The sequence below is a fragment of the Pantherophis guttatus genome, chromosome 1 (genome assembly GCF_059756535.1).
Source record: "Pantherophis guttatus breed Tessera chromosome 1, ASM5975653v1, whole genome shotgun sequence".
NCBI lineage: Eukaryota > Metazoa > Chordata > Lepidosauria > Squamata > Colubridae > Pantherophis > Pantherophis guttatus.
Genome location: NC_142063.1, coordinates 30169925 through 30184459, shown reverse-complemented (window position 1 = coordinate 30184459; position 14535 = coordinate 30169925). Strand labels below are relative to the sequence as shown.

Genomic DNA, 14535 nt, shown 5'->3' with positions numbered 1-14535 from the left:
TACGGGTTGAGGTGGCCTGAACTGTATTTATTGTGCTGGTTTTCTTCCTTCCAGTCAGTGTTCAGAAATCCCACCCTTGGTCCCTAAATTGAAAGTCTAGTAAATTTTCATAAGGATGTGTTTTATCACCTGTCCATATCAATGTCTCCCATTCAAATCTTTTGACCTTTAAATTATGTCTTCACCATGAATACACTGCATGCATTTCATAGTCTATTCATAGTATATATTCATATATACTATTCATAGTATATTGCCTCAACTGATACATCATTCAAGGAAAAAAAATACAGATCTGAGTAACATCAGTAAATACATATTTCAAAATATTCATGTTACATTTTTATTTTTCTGTAGCCGCTTTATAACACAGGATAAATCCTGGTAGAGTTTTTATATAACATCCCTTTGATTTTGTTATTTGTAATTCATGTGTACCTGAACAGAAAGGTGATACTGGTATTAATAACGTTTTCAAGCATTAGTTCTATTTATAGGGCTTTGCAAATTCTTCCAAAGAAATGCTTTGCAACACTGTCTGAAGAATCGCTGTTCAAATAATTAAGGAAGCACAAGACCTAAGAGCAATATGGGGCCCAAACAAAAAAGAAGTAGAATCTGGTTAAGAAATCAAGAATAATTTCAGTTTCTAAATGAAATGAGATTATTGCTAAAATAGAACCAGATATTTGTAGCCTTGAGCTTGTGGAAAAACCATTACTTTTAATCCCAAGGGGACAAAGTGCTGTCCTTGAGAATACGGATAAATTGTATATCTAGTTCAATTTGTACTTTCCCCCCAAAAGAGATTGAGGTCTGAAAGGGGAGGGTAATATAGTTCTAATCTTTATCTTAAGGACACTCTTCTCTCTATTCTTGGTGATTGTGATCATCTGCAATAACAACACTCTCCTGCATGACAGGAGTAACCAAAATATGTGCTTGGTAAACACTGGAGTGGCATCATAAGAAAGGAATGGCAACAATTTGAAAAGTAGATAAATTGTGTGTGCCTGAGTGTGCATAGGAGAGCTGCTTTATTTAGGGATAAGGTAAGGAAAGGAAACAAGCAGACTGCTGCAAGGTATTAAAAAGACGGTGGCCCAGACACATGGACACAAATCTGTATTCAGTAGGTAGCAATTTACATATGGGTATACCAAGTTTAAAAGACAAAGGTATTCTTTCACCTGCAGTCAATGTTCATTCTTGAACACTATATCAAAAGGGGTTTGGGGAATTATTACCTAAACCACAACTGCAAAAAAGGAAGGTGGATGGACTCAGTTACAATGGCAACAGATGCTCTGTTGGAAGACCTGAAAGACCAGGCTTGGGAGAGATCATCGTAGAAGAATGAGAGAAAATCTATGTGGTTGTTAGGTGTGAACAATATTTTTATGGCACTCCATCCATTGATCCAGGCTCAGCTTCCTGGGTTTATTGTATATCTTCCAAGCATCTTAAAAAAAAAAAAAAAGCTCATGAACTGGTTTTAAAGATGCACAGATTCCAAGGGCAGCTTTTTGGGTATGAGACAGATTTAGAAACATAATTTTGCCATTTCTTGTTTTCAGAAATTTGGGGAGCAGTTTCAGAAGCATAACAATGTAAGGACACTCATGAGATTCACTCCGAACAACATCTATGTCATGGAAGTGTTATTCTTTTTAAAAAGTACATTACCTTGGGAAAATCTTTCTAGTCTCACAGTATCTCACTTGATATTGAACTATAAATCTGCTTTTTTCTTTTCGTACAATTTTTGTAACTATAACTGCCATTAAAATAAAGCTCATACTGCACCATCCTCTCCTCCACATCTGCATATATATGTCTATAGAAATTCTCAGTATAGGTATATATTCTTATATATACTTATACTGAGTATGTAAGTACAGAAGGTGGTTTATAAGAAAAGACTAGAGAGTCATTTGTCCGAAATGGTATAAGGTCTCCTGCTTGAGCAGCGGGTTGGACTAGAACAGGGATCGGCAACCTTAAACACTCAAAGAGCCACAAAGGTCGTAATCAGAAGACCCCATTTAATTCTGGAGCCAACAGGAAGTCCGGTTCCCCCACCACAGAGTCTCCTCTAGCACGGAATCCTTTTTCCTCTGCTGACCGGAAGTCCGGTTCCCCCACACTAGAGTCTCCTCCTAGTGCATCCTTTTTCCTTTACCTGTCCTAACCGAAAGCCCTATCAATTGTGGAGCTGACCAAGAACAGGGAGCCGCAGCAGAGGGATGAAAGAGCCACATGTGGCTCCAGAGCCACAGGTTGCCAACCCCTGGACTAGAAGACCTCCAAGGTCCCTTCCAGCTCTATTCTGATTGATTGGTTAGACAAGTTGATTGGCTGGTTGCATAGATTCTCTATACTTCTACTGGCCTCTGTGAAATATTTTTCTTCACTCTAAATGCTGCATGGAGAATTGGATATTCCAAGGTAATATGTTTTAAGTAAAAAGGATCATGGATAGTTAACTATTTCTTCCCTAGCTATAGTTGCCCGTAGAAATTGTCTATGTAATAGTTAAATCCCAAAACAAACAAACTAATAGCACCAAAGGACAGTCAGCAGACTGAGAAAAAGATCCAATGCACCCCGACAGAGAGTGTAGGATAGGGGAGTATGATCTGAGGTAGGTAGATAAACACCTATCAGACTATTTTCATACATTTCGCTTAACATTTATGGCTATTAGTTTGTGTAACCAGCATCTACTTGTGCTTCAACACACAGTTCTTTTTAAAACATATACTAACTTCGTATCAAAATCTTTTAAGAAGCTCTGCAATAGTTTTAGGATTCTTAATAGATGCCCAGAAAATTAGACATATATATTCAACATTTATTAAAAATGATAAAAACTCCAAAAACTCTTGACAAACAGCATATGGTTGTGACATTTAATCTCAAAATTTAAGCAACCTATATGAAATTTAAAACAACAAGTACCCAGAATGGTAGGAGCATCACAATCTTATTAATTTTACTGTTATAACAAGGACAGAATAATTTTTAAAAAACCCTACAAATTGGCAATTCTGGAAGAACTACTATATTCAGTTTTTCAAGCATGCCTGTAGTGCATCTAAATTAGTTTATAAAAGGCAAGTCAAACCTTGACTTAGCTTCGTATCTAAAAAGTTAAGCTTGAATGAAAACTTTAAAATAGCTTCCTTGAAATTCCACAAAGCTTTATAGAATATTAGTACCAATTTTGTGTTTTTACAGAAACCTGTTCATTGGGGCAGGAAGTAAAAATCTATTTGAACATAAGACTCAGGCAAAGTTAAATGTGATCTGTAGACATTTTTGCATGAAAATTTTGTTAATAAGAGAGAGAAATAAAAACATCCCAGAATAATTATAAAGAATTTCCAGAATGTATTTCTAGGCATGTAGATCTGGTACATCAATCCTGAGGACTCTTACTTTTGATTTATAATGATATTCTTTCAAATACAGCTTTACAGATGGAGGAACAGGAAGGGCATTTATGCCATCGTAAGTTGTAGAGTTACAAATAACTGTCCTGCATAGATGTTGAAGGGAAAAAGGGAAAGTTCTGTGTAAGGGAGTCGAGAGAAGTGGCTCAAAGAACATACAAGAGCTTGGATCTTTATAATGTTCTAAAAGTCCAGTAATGTCACGAGAATGGAAGACGCATGGATCATGAGCATCAAAGCTGAAGTTGTGATTCCATTGTTCAATCCTAGCATGAAGAGAACGACTATAACGCCTGAAACTAACGGAAAATAAGTAATCCTCCTGGGCAGAATCACGTAATAAAAAAGTCCCCTCTGGCTTTCCATCTAAAAGTGCTTCTGCAGCGTATTTATCCATCACTCCCCAGTAACATGGGTTATTATTGATCTGAAGGAGGTCAGGAACCAGACAATGAACATAATCAATCTGGGTATGATATCTGAGTGGCATCTGCAGCTGCAGCAGGTCATCCTCTATTTCCCACCGTGGTTTGTTTCTCTTCCTGGAGCTAGTGCAGAGTGTCACTACTTCATCATCAGAGTCCATGTCACTTTCCTCTCTGCTGCTCTTTAGCTGCTTACTACCCATGGCGGATTCCTCTTGAGGATCACACGGATAGGAGTCAATAACATTACTTTCCTGCAATACATCGGAGTCTGGTTCATCTGCCCTCTCAATCTCTCTCAGTTCTTCATCTTTCCTTTCACCTTTTGATGCACCCATACTTAGCCAGCTTTCAGATTTTTGTCTTACAGGGGCAGTGTGCTGCTTGATTAAGTGCCACCGAAATGCTAGTTCAGATCGTGGTGGAAAAGGGCATTTGTCCAGCATAAGCTCACTGATATGTATTTTTCTCTTTGGTGAAAGCCCTGAAGAATGCCGAATGCTACAACTCTTTATGGGGAAACATTGTCCCATCGCATCTTGCAATTTCTGTTTAAAAGAACGGCTTAGGAATCTGTGACCACATACATGTTCCAACTCCATCTCAGCTGAGGAACAGCTCTGTTTTCTCTCCTGGTTCCTTAGACTTAACGTAGGTATTCCTGAGGCGTTTGCCATTTCGGCATTAGAACTGTTCTCATTCTTTTTTGTCCAGGAAAGCTTCTTTCCACTCCATACATATCCGTCCTTTCTGTCTGCACTCCTACTCCGGCTGGTTTTGGGTCTCACATCTGCATTTTTAGGTTTTCTTTCTTTATTTTCTGCCATGCTTTAATGTTAAATGCTTCATAAAGATTCCGGAACTAATGATGCCCAAATTCTTCACAGAAAGCACTCTTCATGTGTTCTGAAGCTATACCTATGGAAATGGGGGGAAAAAAAAGTATTCAATATATTTATTTCTCACATTTCTATGCAACTAGAATTTGAAGACTGTTTATAAGAATAAAAATGACATAACAAAGATTAAAAATGCAGTGTGAACTTTTAACTGCTCAGAATAATCTGATCACCTTCTGGAATGAAGTCAGAATTGTCACTGAGCTAATGTTTAGGGAACAGCTATTTCATAGGGGAAGGGCATCATCAAAAAACCTTATCACCAGGCCACTGGTGAATTTATTTCGTGTGGAATGGGGACCCACAATATTGTGACATGGAATGAGTATATGTCATGGATCAATTTTACCTAGAAGATGGTGTTCCAGGAGCCAACCTATTTAGAGCTTTAAGGGTTAAACCCAACACTCTGAATTACACCCAGAGGCTTACTGGCAACTAGAACAAAGCCTGAAATATTGGTGTAACTTAGCAGTAACAGCTCTCGCTATAAGAATGCAGAATACAGTGCAGAGATTATGAGAAGGCTATGAGAAAAACCAAGTGATGGACCTGCCCTTGTAAGGCAAGTGCTAGCCTACCTAGAGTAACCAATGAAGTAGATAAGAAAACAGATGATCTCTGGACAAACAGTAAGTCCTTCTTGTTTGGATACAGCCTCAATTTCTTTCAGCCTCTCAAAGCCTCCAGCCACTAACAAAGACCTCAACAGCACTTCTGGCTCAGTGATATACATTGGGTATCATAAGCATACTGATAGTACCTCACCACAGACTGATGGATAACTTCTCCACACACCACATGCCTCACAGAGATGCTAAGTAACAGGAGTGAGAGAATCAAAAACCCACAGAACCAACTTTTCTCCTCCACTATCACTGATTGTAATTACTCATTTAGAAGGAGGAAAATCATTGTGAAATAGTGGCACCAATCCTCAAACCACCCAGGCTTGTCAATGAGACCAAAGGTTACTAAAAGGATCAAATGCATTCCTGTCACCCAGGTTGTGACAAAGCTTTTCTACTAGAGTGATTAATGTTGTCTCAGTCCAATAGCTAGCCTGGCATGTACTTAACCAATTAAAATGGATACCAATAAGCTTCTTCTTCTCAAGCAGTCTACAATTGGAGCCATAACTTCTTTTTCTAGACAATCATCACCCAGTTTTTGGGGTCCAGGGGAGCCCCCTTCAGAAGGGGGCACATTAACGTTTTGTTACAGGCAACTGGGATAACCTCATCCACCAAAGGAGATTCAAACAGGAGTTACGAATCTCCTGTACTGGCTATCTGAAAAAGCCAGGAAGGGCATGGATCTACAGTGGCCGAGCTCATGCCGCAAGCCTTTTATTTGTTTCATCAAGTCTATAAACTAGAATAAATTCCAAGTAATATAAGATGTTGTCCAGTCACCATTTTAAACCTCACTGATGTAGAATCAAGATTCTGGTGAATTTGAGCAACTTTATCAGCAAAACATTGTACAACTTCCTTAAAACAGCCGGACAGTAAATGCTCCTTATTCTAATATTTCCGGGATATTAGTAAGTTTAAATCAGATATCTGGACAACAGTCTGATGATAGAATAAGGGTGGAGAAGTGAGAATGGTTCACCACCCTTATCATCATGGTACAGGATTGAAAATGAACTCAGTTACCTACCATCAATTAAGTTCATCATTAATCACTTATCAAAATATATATGAGACTGAGCAGGCGGTCCTGCTTCCTACACAGTGATAGGACATTACAAGTATACACATTGCAGCCAGGTTGTAGCTCTTTCCAAGGAATATTCTAGCCCAACATAAGGAAAATCTGGTAGCCTATCCTACCCTAAGCTTCAGTTTACTTCAAAGAAAAGGAAATTTTGGGAGAGATTTTGAAGGACAGCTTCAAAGTGAACAATTACTGTCGCTGCAATGTTGTGTGTGAATTTAGCAGCGTGTGAGTGATTCTGTAGAAAAGGAAAAACTATAGAGTAAAAGTTTAATACAGGTAGTCCTTGATTTATGATCACAGTTGAGCCCAAATTTTCCGTTGCCGAACTGTCATGTCACTTTTTTCAGTGTTGTAACTTTGAACTGTCATTCAACGAATGGTTGTAAGTCGAGAACTACCAGTAGGACAAATAAGATTGAACTTGGTCAATTAAATTCAAATGTGTACTAAAGATAATTTTCCTTCACCATTATTTGCTTATTCTCCAATTTCATTGATCTCTTACAGTGATAACAGTACTGAAGACAATATATGTGCCAGAGAAAGCAGGCAGCAGTTCAACACTACACAATTTAGACCACCATTTTTATATTGTTTTCCCCAAAGTTATGCCTTTGATTTCAGGATTTTTTTCCTCCAAATTATATTAGCGTTCAGATTAAGATAAAATATTTTAATTTCCCTCAATAATCTATGAATTGAGACTTGCAGTATAGTACTATGCATTTCACATTCAATAATGATTACTCTAGGAAATATGTATACTGTATATGCACAAAGTCTTCGAATGTCAGACTTACTGAACATTCAGCTGTAACATCAGTATTCATCTTTGTTTTGAAGGATTTAAGAACTAGAAACAGGAAGCTCCATTTTTAAATAGATGGGGGAATATACATGCAGAAAAGCTGTCCAAACGGAAATAAAATTTTGCTTATATGGACAGCATACTAATGGTAGATCTTATCTCTACAGAATGGTAAAAATCAGACTTTAAGATTTCTTGTTTGAAGCATTCATAGCCACTATTTTAATTCCTTAATAAAACATCAGTAGATCCTTGGAGTCACTCCTCATCTTTTAGGGCTTTCAGATAAATGGATCTGTGAGTGATGATGTTCTGAATCACATCTAATAGAATTCCAATCTAATTAGTATTCCAGAGCTTCCTCCATTATCATGTTAAGACAAACAAACTATAGATTAATTTAACTTCCATTCCTGGGAAAAGACCGTTTCCCCACATTCTTTGCTTGCCTTTGGACAAATGCCACATTCAAGCTCGAAAACCATTCAACAGCAAAAACAAAAACCCAAAAACTCAAATGAGAGATAAAGTAGGTCAACAAATAAAACATAGTCAAAACTTCATGTAACACTTCTTACAATACTAGTTCACACAAGCAAGATGTTAAAGAGATGCTATTCTGTGCTGACACTTTCAGGTCATTTTAAAAACAGAAACTAATTAAAATGTGTCACAGACCGGGTATTGCTTTTTAAAATGAGTTTTTAGAAGGGTATCCCCAAGGCACTTGAAGCACCTAGGCTTGATGTCCTGAAAAGGATTATAAAAATAACTTGTTTTACTAAAAGCAATTTTATAAAACCCTGACATATGGAAATGCTTTTAAGGAACCACAGAGGGAAGAAATGACATTACATAAAATAAGATGCCCTCAAGGTCTAATTCATGCACAGTGCATGGTTTTCTTTGTGTTATTTTTTTGTGTATTTGTTTTCAGAAGAGAATTTAGGAACACAATATTTTTGAAGTGCATCATAATAGCATCTGGATCAGCTAGGCAACTTTATGAAGATTGTAGTTTTGAAAAGCATCTTTAAATGTAAGTTTATTATGACATTACTAAATGCACAGGAAGAAAGCCACAACAGAAGAAGCTACACTCTTGCCTGAAAATCAGAATATTCCTCAGAGTTTGCAAGATATGGAAACTCTATAGATCAGAGGTTCCCAACTGGGGGTGCGAGATGATATTCCAGGGGGTATGTAAACTTGGGTTTAGAAGTTTCAAAATTATAGTGTATATGCATAATTATATGCATATAATTATTTATTTTTGTAAAGGGTGCGAGAATATATCAGAAGTGCTCTAGGGTTGCGGGGTATAGAAAAGGCTGGGAATCCCTGCTATAGATGGAATATATGTAAAGAAAAAGTGTATAAAAACCCAAAGTCAAGTAAACTAGACATGTATCCTTGTCCTGAGTTCTTTTCAAATCCATTTGAGGGTCATCCCAACCCCTTGAAGCACATTTGAAGCTGCAGGGGCACCAAGTAGAATACATATGAACCAAGGAATTTGAATGAGTTCTGCATGTTGATCAGTAGTGTAATTTAGCATAGGAGCAGTTTCATTTGTGCCCGATGTCTTCTTACAAATCTTTGATGAAAATATAATGCATCTGTGATAATAACAACATAGATGTAGCCGTTAAGGCACCAGGATAAAATCTGGGAGACCGGGAGTTCTATTTCCACCTTAGGCATGAAGCCATGAAGGTGGCGTTAGGCCAGTCACTCTCTCTCAGCTCTAAGAAGGCAATTGCAAACCATTTTCAAAATCTTGCCAAGAAAATTGCAAGAATTAATCTAAGCATTAATTTGGGTTTGGCTTCTCCTAGAAATATATGTATGTTTCAGGCATTTCTGCTCATGAGGTATATTGTAGTAAAGCTATAGATTTTTTTTTTGAAAAAAGTTTTTTATTTTTATTTTTCATCAACATGTTTAAATGTACAGTCTTTTATCCATCATTATACATTGTTCGTTCATCTTCTTAACTCCCATTAGGTATTTAATTAATTAATTATTTGGGTCTGCTCTTTTACCATTTCCTTTTTATTTTACTACCACCTTTCCTTTTTCCCTTCCCTTTTTTCCCCTCCTTTCTTTCTTCTTTCCTCATTCCTCTTCTCCTTTCCTTTCCTACTTCCTTTCCTTTTTCCACTCTCCTCTCTTCTTCCTCCCCTTCTTACCCTCTCTCCTGCTCTTCTTTCCCCTTCCTTCTTCCTCTCCTTTTCCCATTCTCTAGTAAAGCTATAGATCTTGGAGCTATGGATCTGTAAAATGTATGTTAGTGATATACAAGTTTGATAAATTTTATAAAGCTGTAAGATTATGTCATGGTTTTATTTAATATATTAACATTTAATTATTAAGAGTAACTGGTATGTTTATTTCTCATCTGGCCCTAACTACAATGAAATCATTAGCTTTATTTGGGGGGAAATCACACAAATTCATTCATTATTTAAAGGAGCTGCAGTATTTCAGAGTTTGAGAATACCTCTTTTGGTTTTTAGAAGGATTTTAAAAATTCTTTACATAATTGAAATCACAGATATATTTTTTTTCCTAGAGTAAGAAATAAACTTATCGATGTTTTAGAAAAAGAGTGTCTTTTGAACCCACTGTTTTTCTAAAATATTGACAAGCTTATTTTCTTACTCTGGGAAGAAAAAAATTGGTGATTCCAATTATACAGAGAATTTTCCTTTCTACATTCCACTCTCTCTCAGCCCTAGTAATCTTCTTTTAATAAACTAATTGAGATGATAAAAGAACAAAGCTCTCACTCCTACCCTCTGTTTAATTAATCTATTCTCATCGTTTTATGTCTTTACCAATCATAATATTGCCACCCAGAGATATTCCTCTTCCCTGATTTATCCCTTTAGGGTTTATACATTATCACTCTGTCAGTGATTGAGCAAGACAAAAGGACTTTTGATTAAATGTTATATTAACAAGCACCATGCTGAATTTAATGATAGATTTAAAGCAATACCTAAGTCTACAATACAGTTTTAAAAATCTTATGCAAATACAAAATACTATTAACACAAATTGGGTCTATAACTTTATCAACATAAAGGCCAATTACAAAAAACAAACACAAATCCAATTCAAAAAAAGCATTCACATAAATTGTATTCATATAGATTTACTGAAGTCCATATTTTATTCTTGTTCTCCTTCTCATCAGTGTCACCCTCTCCGCTTCATAACATATAGACATTTAAACTAAATACACATCGCTTCCTATCAGCTAATTTATTTATTATTTATTTTATAAAAATGTCAAAAAAACAAATTAAAGTAAATGGCAGTCTAGTTATTAAGTATATTTTCAGCCGGAGGGCAGTATTAATGGAGTGAGCCATTTGGTAAGTCAAGTTACGGCATCTGCTTTATTTTAACAGAAAATTAGCAGAGGTGATACAGACAGGTCATCTCAGTAAAAAGAAGGTTTGTGTCTTCCATTTGTAACTGCACTTGAAAAACATTTAAATGTGAAGCTAGCTCTCACAGAAACAAAAGAGCAAAGAATTCCTTTGAGTCATATGATTTTTGGCTACAACAAAAGTCATCATAGCATGAAAATCCCTGAAGAGTTTTAGCCATTGTTCCTTGACACATGATTGCCTCTCTGACTATAATGTCATATCTTATCTGAAAGAGAGCATGGAAATTGATGCATTCACTTCACTTAAAGCTTGATATAGATTTTATCTTGAAGAGAGAACACACAAGATATTTGACTGATCTTTTCCTACATCAAATCAGGAAGACAGAATATTGCTAGAAGCCATGTCCTAATTCTTTTCAAGTGCACATCATCTCTTTTATGATACCAAATTTTGACTAGAACAGAAGTTGCATAATGGCTTTTCGCATAATGGCTTTTTGCATATTATCCGGACCACATAAGGCATTTGTGCATCATTTTACAAATATATTGACTGAAAATGAAAGGATATTATTATTCACTTGGAAAATATTACTGTTAGCCTTTCTGCAGTGAACTTTACATAAGAAAAGGAGGATATTATATCACTTCAGAGTTTACTCCCCCTCATAATTTATTAACACATATTATATTACCAAATGTTTTTTCAGTAAAATAAAAGCTGCCCAACTGATCTTTCTTGAACATTTGTGTATGTTAGGTATAAGGAATAATATATTGAACTGGACTTGCCAAATACATTTTTCAGAGAAGAAAAATCCAAAGCAGCTTGTTGATATGGAACACAATTAATTCCTTCTGAATGTCTCATATCTCAACTTTTCCTAAATGAATGAGAGCTGGGTAAGATCATTTACAGTATGTAGCAGAAGTTTTTATGAGGAGAACTTCCCAATAACGTTGGGATCAGTTTAGCTCCAGTGGGGGCTAAAATCAATAAATTATCTTGAAGTTTGGTCCTGAAAATCCACAATGCAACTGAGACGAGAGAAGAGACAGTTGTGTCAAGCTAAAGGAGTTGCAAAATCAAACAACAGAACAGTGTCCAAAAAAGAAAAGAAAAAAAAAACTCCAATAAGAGTGGAATGCATAAAGGCTGACAGGAAATTGTCTACTTTAACTCCTCTCAGGCCTCCTAGATGGTTCCACTTACAAAAATATTCTGTTTCATTCAAAAAGAATTAAGATCCTCAAAAGTCATTTCTCACAATTCTTTTAAAATCCCAGATATTCTAAATATACACTAAATGGCAGTGAAAATGCAAAGAGCATTAAGAATATTTTCTAAAATAAAGCAAGAGTTAATTATGTTCAAACATTTTGGTATAATGTCATGTTTTAATGCATGTAGGACATGACATTGTACCAAAATATTTGATTAGATATTTTATTATTAAATGATTAGAACAATATTCTAATTAAAATCAGTTAAAATATATCTGTTTTTCTAGAAAGAAAATAGGCCCTTTTAAAAAAATAAATTTCTCTATGTATCCCCAAAACGATCTGTCTGATTAACAAAGCACAGCATGAGACCAAAAATATTTCCCTATGTAGTGTAAACATGGCCAAATAAGCCATGCAAAACTATTTATATATTTTGTCAGCTAAGAGTCAGTGACAGCCAAACTCACTTCATAATATAAGTGGGCTGGAACAAGAATTCACATGCCATATGATTTCTCCAACTTTTAGTTTTTATTCTAAAAGAAGCAGCCTGAGGATGAAAACATGAACAAATGGCTTTTGGAATATTGACAACAAATGTCCCACAGACGTCTATTTCAATTAGTCTAAGTGACATTTCCATGTAACTTTAAAAACATATTGAGAAAGAACTGTCAGATGATGAAGAGAAATAAATTTCTAACTTTTTAGAACTACAAGTAGGCAATTCAACGCTCTTTAAAACAAAACAGGTGCTTGTTCTAAAGATGATATCTTCTAACCTTAAGACCTACCATTCCTTGGTTAAACTTAGAAGGTGGATGCAATCATCATGATGCAAATGCCGAACTAAACACAGTAAAATATTTTCCATGAAATCTTGCACTTCAAACAAACGATCAGCAATGTAGCTATTTGCCACAGTTTATGAACATTTTATAATATGCACCTCCAGAATTTTAAAAGAAACTTTTAAAACAATAACTTTATTCTAGCATAAAATCTCATTTTTTAAAGGAAAAAAAAAACCTGTTTCCTTTAACTGTTTTTTAAAAGTTATGCTGCTGAAATGGCTATGAAATTAACACTGAAACTAATTTTCTGTTTGCTCCTTTTCCTCCAACCACGGCTATCTATCTCAAAATTCAGTTTTTCTCCCCAGGATTTAAAGAAACATTTCACCAACATCGTTGGTCGCTAATAAAAGTTGAGTATCTTTACTGGAGAGGGATAACTTTGTCAGAATGAACAGATGCCAGTTCTTTCCATCTCCCCCACTCTCCTTCCCCATGCTCACCTGCTGCTCACCCGAAGAAACATTTTGAAGGGATGCCAAAAAGCAGGGAAGGAAGAGAAACCTCGACCAAATACCGTGGCACTGACAGGCACCAGTGCTCCCCATCAGACACAAAGGATGACGGAGCAACTGCACAGCTGGAGGAGGAGGAGGAGGAAGGATCGGGGCTGAGGGGGGTCCGAGGATGAGAAAGGAGGAGAGAAAGGAAGATGTCGGAACTGAAGGGGAGGATCTTTAAACCTTTTCTGTGTTGTGTGTGTGCCAAAGAGAGAAAGAGAGAAAGAAAGAAAGAGAAAGAGAGAGGGAAGGAAGGAAGGAAGGGAGGGAAAGAAAGGAGATTGGAGGATGAGGATTGACAAAATAAAGAAATGGGGGGGAAATCGAAAGGCAAAGTATGCTAGGAAAAAGTGGCTGAAGGTGGATGGAAGTTAAGAAGGAGAAGCAATAGCTGCAATTCGAAAACCATTCCTTTGGGAGGAAATCCCTTTGCGACACATGGGAAGGTTATTTCTGGTTACATATGGTTGCAATTAAGCTGCAAAGGAGAGAAGGCTGGGGTGGGGGGAGAAGATCTGGAAAAGCTCCAAAAGTCTCGATATATGGAGAGAGAAAGAGGATTTGGGGGAACAGTAAAAAGGAAAAGGGACCGTGTGGCCAAAAAAGCAAAACTGGAGCGTTTTCTCTCTCCCCCCCCACCTCCTAAAATCTGTGTCCCAAAAGAAGCGTTAAATAGTGGGGAAGAAGAGTTGCAGGACGGGGAAGGAGAAAGAAGGGCGGCAGAGGGAACGGAGCAATCCCTACGATTTAGAGGGGAGGGGGGAGAAGGGGGGCTAAGAAGGACGCGGAGGCAAAGAAGCCCAGCGGCTTGACCGCCCTCCTTCTACCCCACCCTTCCCGCCCTCAGTCCGTCCCTCAGCCGCGCTGCCCACAAGCGCGGCTTTTCCCTCTCCGCCTTCCAGGCGGTTATGAAGGCGCAGGCGCAGCACAGCCCGCCCCGCGGGTCTCCCAGACAGGATTCAGCCGGCTTTCCGGGGTGGGGGTGGGGGTGGAGGCGGGACCGAGCGTGGGACGGAAAGCGCAACGGCCCAATGAGAGGGCCAAGAAAAGCACGGCCCGGCCTCTGGCGCTGATGATGTCACTCGGAAGCGAAGCGCGGGAAAGCTCGAAGGACGGCGGGTGAGTTAGTGAGGGCGGCGGGACGGCGTAGTTCTGCCGGTGAGGGGCTGTGAGTCGCTCTTTGGGGAACCAGCATCCCACCCACCCCACCCCCGGTAGCTATTCCCACGCACGTCC

The 14535-nt window shown here is 37.6% G+C and overlaps 2 protein-coding genes across 5 annotated transcripts in view; one reads left to right on the top strand and one right to left on the bottom strand.

Annotated features, from left to right (window-relative positions):
• Positions 1-2833: 2833 nt before the first annotated feature.
• SOCS4 (suppressor of cytokine signaling 4) lies at positions 2834-13498 on the bottom strand. The gene is made up of 2 exons (XM_034433421.3): positions 13243-13498; positions 2834-4798 (listed from the first exon to the last, which is right to left on the bottom strand). Exon 2 carries the CDS (start codon positions 4705-4707, stop codon positions 3400-3402), a length of 1308 nt encoding a protein of 435 aa, XP_034289312.2. The 5' UTR covers positions 4708-4798; positions 13243-13498; the 3' UTR covers positions 2834-3399.
• Positions 13499-14149: 651 nt separating this feature from the next.
• WDHD1 (WD repeat and HMG-box DNA binding protein 1) overlaps positions 14150-14535 on the top strand; it is a 32285-nt gene continuing 31899 nt past the window's right edge. The window contains exon 1 of one of the 4 annotated variants that reach the window (XM_034433419.3): positions 14150-14418. The gene's annotated coding sequence lies outside the window, so the exon portion shown is untranslated. Of the gene's footprint in view, positions 14458-14535 lie in introns of all 4 variants that reach the window. The other 3 variants (XM_060693647.2, XM_087895255.1, XM_060693650.2) reach the window with 3 other exon arrangements.

Coding starts and splice junctions, on each gene's coding strand:
- SOCS4 (XM_034433421.3), bottom strand. CDS start 4,707: ATGGCAGAAAATAAAGAAAGAAAACCTAAAAATGCAGATGTGAGACCC.